General features: G+C 41.7%; 1 protein-coding gene and 2 pseudogenes across 1 annotated transcript; 1 reads left to right on the top strand and 2 right to left on the bottom strand.

The window, feature by feature from the left end:
• The first annotated feature begins 2,646 nt into the window (after positions 1–2,646).
• Positions 2,647–3,889, top strand: LOC136526352 (uncharacterized). The gene is made up of 4 exons (XM_066519045.1): positions 2,647–3,171; positions 3,251–3,315; positions 3,397–3,736; positions 3,815–3,889. Exons 1-4 carry the CDS (start codon positions 2,647–2,649, stop codon positions 3,887–3,889), a joined length of 1,005 nt encoding a protein of 334 aa, XP_066375142.1.
• Positions 3,890–4,886: 997 nt separating this feature from the next.
• On the bottom strand, positions 4,887–6,674 carry LOC136526351 (CBL-interacting protein kinase 32-like; annotated as a pseudogene).
• A 10-nt stretch (positions 6,675–6,684) lies between these two features.
• On the bottom strand, positions 6,685–8,921 carry LOC136526350 (protein FAR1-RELATED SEQUENCE 5-like; annotated as a pseudogene).
• Positions 8,922–9,730: the final 809 nt, after the last annotated feature.

Genomic DNA, 9,730 nt, shown 5'->3' with positions numbered 1-9,730 from the left:
CGTGCACGAAAGGCTACTATGTATCTACCGCTGTACGTCTACGTGTACGTGTACGTGCCAGTGTTTCACGGGCACGGCTTGGGGCTAGCTACTACGTACCTAGGTAGTTGATCGTACATTCGTACGTATGTACTCCGTCCGTGCTAATTACGTGTCGTAAGCTCGATCGTGTTTGACGGATGGTTGTTGATGTTGACTGATCGATTGAAAAAGATCTCGAGTAATAGTAAGCAGATCGAGGTTCGTACTATATAAAACGAGACTGCATACCAAGTTGTTGGTCATGACGTAGCACTATCAGTACGACACCACGACATGTACAATAGCAACTGAACCGAGTTGTTGGTCATGCCGTGGCATTATCGGTACGACGCCCTGACATAGTAGTATTTGCCATTTTTTATCATTTATTTAAAAAATAATTTTCTTCCTTAAAAAAAATTAAAAATAATTTTATCAACTTACATTTTAGAATGGTTTCCTAATTCTTGAAAAAAAACATATCCCTCTATTTTGTCCCTATATATATGCCTATATGATAGCAACTGAACCAATAGGCCTAACATGATAGGAACTAAGCCGCTATTGTCACGTGACGTCCAAGTAGGACTAACATGGTAGTAGGTGGACACGATCGGGCACTCGATGGCATATGACATGGCACTCGATAGGACGAGACTGCAGGCGAAGTTGTTGGTCACGACGTGGCACTATCAGTACGCCACCACGACATGTACCTACGTGTGAGACTACCAAGTTGTTGGTTATGACGTGGCACTATCAATACGCCACCACGACATGTACCTACGTGTGAGACTACCAAGTTGTTGGTTATGATGTGGCACTATCAGTACGCCACCACGACATGTACCTACGTGTGAGACTACCAAGTTGTTGGTTATGACGTGGCACTATCAGTACGCCACCACGACATGTACCTACGTGTGAGACTACCAAGTTGTTGGTTATGACGTGGCACTATCAGTACGCCACCACGACATGTACCTACGTGTGAGACTACCAAGTTGTTGGTTATGACGTGGTACTATCACTACGCCACCACGACATATACCTACGAGTGAGACTACCAAGTTGTTGGTTATGACTGATAGGCCTAACATGAACCAAAGTGAACCGATCACTCTTACATGTACTCCGAGTGTACTAATATGCTTAACATGATAGGAAAGTGAATCGATCGGTCTCATGTCTTTCTAGAGTGATGAACCACTAGGCATAACATGATAGGAACTAAGTCGCCACTTGCACGTGTCGTCCGAGTGCACTAATAGACCAACATGATAGTAATTTAAACCGAACACTCTAACCATGTGTTTTTTAAAGTGTGAACGCGAGTTTTTCTTATTTTTAAGTTCTGGCTTTTTATTAGAAATTAGTAGCGCAACTCAAAACAATTAGCATGGATTATGGATGAGGAAAAGATTGTGGAGGGTGAAAAATAAATAAAATACATAGAATGTGGATATGAATGGTGATAGCCTCCGTAGCGGCAGATATATAAAAGAATTAAATTTTAAAATAAATGGTGGCAAAAAAAATTGTTGCCACGGGCCAGCATCAGCTAGGTTGGGTTCGACCACGAAGGGAGCCCAGCCAGGCCGCGCCAACCCAATTGGCCCAGGTAACGAGTGAGAGTAGGTATTGTGTAGTTCGATCGCTGCTACTTCTACGGTTCTTTTATGCTGCGTTTTTGCGTGGTCAGCGAGCGAGGTGGGACTAAACTAGTGTAGATGGCTGACTGCCTTATTCAATTGGATTTGTTGGGCCATGACCTGATGGGCAGGCCCAGTTACAGGTCCCTTCTTCCCCGCTGAGCCGCATCAACCGGGTGAATCCACCGCCGACCGATCCGTCGAACGCACCCGCACCCCCCGAGGTTCCCCACGCCCGTGCCAATAAACAGTAGGCCCAGAGCACCGCGCCGCCCCCTTTTAACCCTAAAGGAGCCGCCCCGAGCACTAGCCCTAGGCCGCGCAACGCCATAGCCGCCGCCCGGAGCTCTACCCGCCGCCGCCGTCGCTGATCTCCGCCTTCACCACGTCACCGGCGTCTAGAACCCTCCACGACCTTCGCAGCGAGGTGAGCAATCCGTTGGTGCCCGCCCCGCCCTCTCTCTCGCTCTCTCCCGTGCTGTTTTTGAACTCCAGCACGTGATGATGTGCTTTTCCTTTCTCCCGTGGTACTTGTTTCAGATCAGTATAAGCATGTTTCATGAATATATTGTTGCTATAGTATTCTTGATCCGTTATATTTGTAATCTTTGGATTAGATGGATCTTGACCACTACCTGGATTTAGGCATCTAGTTACCCGCATAGGCTACAATGGTGGAATCACACTAAGCAACATGCTTTGAAACTTAGACTGATGGAATCACACTAACCAAAATGGAAATCTTCCCACTGAGTTCTTCCCCACAATCCATGGTAGGTTGATGGCATCATGGGATGCGACCGTGATAACAAAAGCAACAATACTGAGTGCTTTATTTTCCTGTTTACACGCTTTCTTTGTCAATATATCATGCAAGTTCAGTTCTTCCCTCATGCATTTATCACTGGTTCGTCAAGTACATGTATGCTGTTCTGATGGATTTACGAAACTGCTACGTCAAACTTCAGGTACCATGGATCTTGCAAACCACCTCAAGGAGTGGGACGAGATGGGTACCAAACTAAAGGCGGACTTCGAGGATATGAAATTGAAGTTACAGCTTGACCGTTCCGACGCTGACATCAGAACAAAACAAGTGCGACAACAAAATGAGCGGTACATAATTTCTCAGCGAAAACTGCTGGACGAAGGGTCAACCATTGAGCAGAATGACGTTGCTATGAGAATGGAGGTCGCACTGGGTCGCTTGTTGAAGCAAGCGTTACATGATCAGCATGCTGCCTTTGCCGAGAAGATGAAGCAGGAACGCGCCGTCTTAAATCAATCCTTATCAAAGGTCCTTGAAGAAGTTGATGCCAACATAAAGAAAGAGCGAGCCAACGTTGACTCCATGATTAAGCAGGCAGGGGAACAAATGGATAAGGAGTTGGAAAATGAGCGCTCAAAATTGAAGTCAATGATTCAGTCCTTGATCGAACAAGAGGAGGGCCTGTCCTTGATCCAAGAAGAGGAGGTCCGTGCCAACATGAATGTAGAGGTAACTACAGTATGCTAGTATTTCATATTTTGCATTACATAGATAGCCATTTGAACACCTCGAATCTTTACACTTTCAGGTACAAGATGGGATCTACATACCACGGAAATACATGCATATATTATTGGAAAACGAGTGTGGACCGGTATATGAAATTTTTGTACAGTATCCGTGTAAGAACTCCGTGTGGCCAAATTGTCCTTATTCGTCTAATCTATACGTGCAAGATGTTGTAATGCGATTTATCCTTCACTCAGTTAAGGAACTTTATTCGGATATGAAGAAGTACTACGATAGTCGAGAAGAATTAGGCCAGTTTACAATTGTAAAACCAGCCACTTCTGTTGAGTTTGTCACGATGTTGGGGGCTTTGAAACCTTTTGGATACAGAGGAGACGGACACTTGTATTACCTCAATCCTGCTCCTGGGAGTCAGCCATCAACTGGGTTAGTACACATTGATGGACAAGAAGAGGTAAATGAATTGGTGCTTGCTCATGAAAAAGAGGAGACTAAAATTTGTCATCTGTACCTAGTGAAAGGATGTAACGACGATTTGTACGGCGTGAGTATTGGTTCCTCTCCACAAAAAAAACTACTTCATACAATCATATATGTATAACATGACAGCAACTTAATGCAGGACATGTCGGACATGGAAACAGACTACAATGAGGAAGAAGAACAAGGCTACTTTGATGAAGAAGAACAACGTTGACTCCATGATTAAGCAAACAATAATGATTGGTATCTGGAAAAGAAGAAGAAGAAGATGGGCTTTCACTGAGTGCAGACTTGTTTTCATTTTTTTTGAAGACTTTGCAGACTTGTTTTCATGAACCTGCCTGCCTGTGTTAGTTGCGTTGTTGGAAATTAATCGACTTATGGCGTCATCTTTTGTGGCTGTATCATTTTTCTTGCACAGTTTTGTTGCTTGTAAAGAGTGAATCACATGTCACTGACTGTTTTGTATGAGTAGGGCCAGAGAGACTTGAAAGAACTGCACTGGCACCCACAGATACCGTCATTGATCATATCAACGGCAATTGACGGCTTCAACATGTTGATGCCTACCAACATTGATACAACCATTCCTGGCAACACTGATATAGCAATGGCATCTGCTGAGCCATAGGTGTTTCTATTAGCAGGGCTCCTAGCTTATAATTCCAGGTTTATGCAGTGGTGTATCCTGAGTGTTAGTTCGCATTTGTGTTGAGTGTGTTATGTTCGAGCATGATGGGAAAATTATGGTTGGCTAACATTCTATGATATATGATAAGATTTAATATGTGCATGCTTTTGCCAGCATCTAGGATGGTAGTTGACCCAGCATATATCAAGTTATCAACCGATGGTTGCTGCATGATAGCGTAGACAAGAAGGACGACAGCCTTCGTAGAGCGTGGTTGGCAGTCTGTTGCCGGCTTTGTTTGTTTTGGAAAATTTGGCAGCCGCTCATTTGTATATGCTGTTTTTTATAACAAACTTCATCGCATTTAAGAATAGCGTACAAAGAGGAGCCTAAAAGAAAAGGCTCCCAATTTACAGAGACAAGCCTAAAAATGAAATGATGGCCAAATACAAATATCAATGAGTTTGCCCCTTTTTTTCCTTCATTCAGAATGCATGGAAAGTGCCGGAAAATGGGGCAGCATAGAAAGAACATACTTGGCTTCTACATTTCACAGTTTTCTGATCATATTATTGCAGCTTACAACATGACTTATAGGCATATAGATTTACAAAACTCACCATATTCACAAAACCAACTGGATAGCATAGGCTTCATCCCGGCTACAAGCAATGCAATCTCTAAAAATGCCAAGCCACCCACTGGTACACAGAGCGCAGTGAACAAAACTGCAGACCCAGACTACGAAAGCAAAATTTGCTTGGAAGATGGAACACAAATAGTTTGCCATCTTCCTTCCCAAGTGGATGCTAAGAAGCAGGTTGCATTTGCAGATCTTCAGATTTCCAGACAACGTCCTTTAAGGTCTTGGAAAGGTTCTTGTAGAACTGCAGTAAAATAACAGTTAAGTAACAATATTGTTCAGAGGAAAGATGCTAAATTTCCTCCTAAATAAGAAAAGGCACTAAAAGAAAAAAATGTAACATTGTGAATTTCAGTAACTTCTTCAGTACATTAATACGTGTGTTTCCATTTGTTGGCATGATCTTTGCATGCAAGGTATACCTTTTGGAATTCCAGAGTGTCACCTTTTGCTTTTCTTACTTCTACCCATATGAAGAGAGGGTGCAACTTGCAGTATCTGAATGAAAAATACATAATAAATGTTAGGTACAACCCTACAAGAAGTTTTCTTAGACTATTTGCAGTTCATGATTTTTTATAACCTCGGTAGCAACATTGAGGTTTCCCTTCCTCCCTACTTTTACTTTCTCGAGCCTCAACTGGTCACACAATAAAAGAGAACTTCAGAATGGCGGGCGCAGAATGATCTTTTTAAAGCTTTAGTACTTATTATCAAGAAGTCAGGACTTCAAGAATATATCAAAATAATCAGTTATTATAGAGTTGCAGGGAGGAACCTTGTAATTTTTCTTCTGAACACCAAATCCTAGAGGTTTTGCAGCTTCCTCAATCTTGCATACAATTTCTTTCGGTGGACATTTTGATGTAAACCTTGTTTGTCTTTTGAATTCCTCTAAAGTAAGTTGCAGAAGCATGATAATTAGAAAAAAAATAAACTAAGAAAACCAAAGGAAATTCAAGTTCATATAACAGCCATGAGGCTATGTCCTTAGAAAATCATGGTGACTTAAGCTTGTCACACATTTCACTTTCAACATTCCAGGTTACTATAGAGGAGTCAGGAGCATTTCATACCTGCTCCGAGTCAAATAGGTTCCCAAGATTTAGGCCTGCTGATCTTGAAATCAGTTCAAATGCATTCAGAGCTACGGGTTCTTCTTCTTTCTTCTCTGTCACGTGGTGCTCCTGAATGAGGTCAAATAACAATTGGAAAAGTAGCCTGTAAGTCATATCTGTGACATTTTGCATGAGATAGAAAATATAAATGCACCATTTACTCACTTCTGAATCATTGAAGACTGCATCCACATCATCCAATGATGTGTCATATTTCTCATCAAACTTCGGGCGCTTGTAGCCCTTTTTGAACCACTCATCCTCCAGTATTTCAGGGATTGTTATTCTCTGCCATGGTTTACCAACACATTAGTCAGATGTTATGGAGCAAGATAGAATTATGAAGGCTCATCCTTCTTCAAACCAGACTCAGCACATCCTCATGGTGAAGATGAACCACAATCCAGTTGCAACTTTTCCCATAATTCAACACAGAAACAAAAACTAGGTCTGGCAATTATTCCCATAATTCAGCAACTGGTACAATTAGCAGGCACTCAAGTCCTGAACAAACAAAGTTACAAATAGCAACAAAGTCAAGAAGACTACAGTAATAGAGGAAGCCTCTCTATGGATTACAATGATAAGACCACCAGATAAGCCTCATCATTGGCAAATCATATATCAAGCACATCTTCAGGGAGCTTTGATTCCTACAAATGAAGAGGACAAACATCAGTCATAACTACACATGCCTCGTAGATGGCCTGTTTTCAACTTAGATGAACTACCTCTTTTCTTATGGAGCATGTTCGCCGATTGTGACCCTTATCCTTACACAGGCTACATTTGACCTTAGATTTCTTCGTATTTGAAATTGACTTCAATTTTTCTTTGGGGCCCCTCTTCCAGGCACATGCAAGGGATCCAACACATTATTGAACGCTACAGAAGCAACATCCGGGGCTTGTGGCAGCACCGGACCATATTTCTTGCCTCTGTTATCTCCTTCATTTGGCAGGTTCATAGCAACTTCATCCTGCAGAACGTGTTTCAGCCGCTCATATGATTCAAGTGAATGAGATGCTGCGAAGGCTGCAGCTTGACTGATATTGCGTAGCTCACGGTACCTCTGTAGGCTTTCGGAATAGTCATACATGGTGCTCTTCCTTTTTGGAGGAAATGCACTCTTCGCCCCCATTGTCCACCTTTTCAAAACACAACAGTCTGGAAGCTTGTCTTCATCCAGATCACCCAATACAAAGAAGATGTGTGAGCAGGGGGTTCCAATCGATTGTAACTTACCACAAGAACAAGAAATTCCCTTCAGATTGCCTTCATCACAAAATTGACATTTGACATAGTACATCATGTCTCCTTTATCCTTCCTGCCAACAATATACTCACTCATATTATCGCCATCTAGAATGTCAATCGAAAAACACTTCTTGGCTGCCTTTATGCTGAACTGCACCGTGGCGAAAATTGTTGGAGTGAACGATTTCATGGCTTCTATCTCAATAATTGAAGCATCTGGTTCTATGCATGCCTCAGATTGCAATGCATTAGTGTCCAACTTTGCCTCATTTGTGCGTAGCCCTGAAAGGCAGTGCTCCATGTGCTTTACCATGTCAAGCAGTGTCATTTTACGATCTAGACGCATATGAAGCCTAGAGTTTAGGCTCTCACTCCGTTGGTTGCTCCTCAGTCCTAAGTAGCACTTACCAGCATGATACGAAGCACACCAGATTTCCCTCATATCATACATCTGATACAACCATGACTCCTTATTTGTAACCTTATGCTTATCCAAAAATTCCTGCCATTTTCTCTCGGTCTCTTCTATGGACCAACAATCATAAAGGAAACTCCTGAATTCATCCTTGACAACATCATCCTTAAGATTACGCACAATGTTCTACTCAATATGCCATATGCAGAGCCTATGCGATGAATTCGGCCACACCAGCCTGATTGCTCTCTGCATAGCAAGGTCTCCATCAGTGATCACGGAGATCGGATGCTTCTGAATCATGGCCTCGGAAAATGTACTCAGCAACCACACATATGACTCAATATTCTCATGAGAAATAATTCCACATCCAAAAATAACTGTGCTTCGATGGTGATTCACCCTAACAAAAGGAACAAGGGGTAGGTTGTACCGATTAGTTTTGTAGGTGCTATCAAATACAACAACATCACCAAATGCTTCATAATCAAGCAGACATTGACTATCACACTAGAATAGTCCCTTCAGGTGTCCTTCCCCATCAACCATGTACTTGAAAAAGAAATCAGGATCTCTACGCTGAAGTTCCATCAGGTAACTGATGACTGTTTGAGCGTCACCGGCAACAATTGTCTCCACCTTATAGCGATGGCAGAAATTATACAAGTCCCTTGTTGTACACCCAACCTTATCATACCCACCATACTGCATTTCCAAAATATCCATTATCTTGTGTTTGCGGATCCCAGAACTCTCCATCTCCACAATCTCAGCTTTCTGCTCATCGCTAATTCTTCTATGTGAACGTAGCAGACAAGTAAGCTCTGCTGGCGCCATCGGATGGTTGTGTTCATCGATAAAATCCTTCACATACCACTGCCCTGTGGTCTGATCTCGTGCAATCACAAATTTAGCAAGACATCCAACACGGGTAATATTCCGCGGCTTCCGCTTTTTAATCGCCCTCTTCAGTTGCTTCTCTTCACGGAAACCTTGACGACTGCAAACGAACTTCCGAAGAGTCATCTCATTGTGGCCATTGTCCCACTCACAATAGCTTCTCCTCACACTAAATCCTTTCTCAAAACCGTAGTTGTTATAGAACTGAAATCCTTCTTCTTCAGTAGCAAACAACTTCTTGACAATTTCATTGTACTCTAGCAAAGACTCAAGATCTGACATTTCCTCCTGTACAGATGCTTGTATATTATGCAATAGGGAACAGTAAATTCCAACAAGAAAAGAGATGTGCAAAAACAGTTTTCTTCCAAAGAAGTTTGGCGTAACAACGTCTAAGCTAGCAATATTATATTTGATGATGATGGTAATCTGAGTCTATCTTCTTGTTTGCTTCTTTGAGCAAGTAGATTTTTTTAGAAGCAAGTAGGTAGAAGTTGATATGGTTTTGCAGTATTATATTGTGACAGTAGAAGTAGGCTGATCAGCTTAGTCTAGGGCCTCAAAATTTAAAGGGAAAAACAATAACATAAGTGCATAATACAAAACCATTGAAGTTGTAAATATAGCCACACTATCAATGTAGCACTAAGTATTGAACACAACTTTGAAAGGCAAAAAATCAATAATTTAAATGTGGAAAACAAAGAGCTTCAGTGGGCAGCTACAATCAGTTTGTGGACTGGGAGGTTAATTATACGTAGATACTCACAATAAGTATGCAGATTATATGTAGACTGATGGCGATAGAACTCTAAAAACACAAGCAGTCAGTCCATCCAATCTCGTAGCTAATCCAAATAGGAAAATCAAAGAAAATGGTATCAGTTTAAATATTTATGAAACTTTTGAGTGTGATCATGCTGTAATAGTCCTGAAAAGAATTTTTGTGATATAATATTGGAAGGACTATTATGTTGATCCAACATAAACGTTTTTGTGGAACAAGAAATTTCAATGGCCTATGAAGACACTATATATAGTTCATAGGAAATACTGGCAGGTATGAGCTGTGCTGTGTGACTTCATATGCC

This window comes from Miscanthus floridulus, chromosome 19 (genome assembly GCF_019320115.1).
Source record: "Miscanthus floridulus cultivar M001 chromosome 19, ASM1932011v1, whole genome shotgun sequence".
NCBI classification, from domain to species: domain Eukaryota; kingdom Viridiplantae; phylum Streptophyta; class Magnoliopsida; order Poales; family Poaceae; genus Miscanthus; species Miscanthus floridulus.
The sequence above is the reverse complement of the archived record's forward strand: the minus strand, read 5'-3'. Positions and strand labels throughout refer to the sequence as shown.

Bases quoted from the DNA above. Each gene is read 5' to 3' on its own strand.
- LOC136526352 (XM_066519045.1), top strand. From the start codon at position 2,647: ATGGATCTTGCAAACCACCTCAAGGAGTGGGACGAGATGGGTACCAAA. The intron at 3,172-3,250 runs GTAACTACAGTA...TTACACTTTCAG, and splicing joins GTGCCAACATGAATGTAGAG to GTACAAGATGGGATCTACAT. The intron at 3,316-3,396 runs GGTATATGAAAT...TCTATACGTGCA, and splicing joins TTGGAAAACGAGTGTGGACC to AGATGTTGTAATGCGATTTA.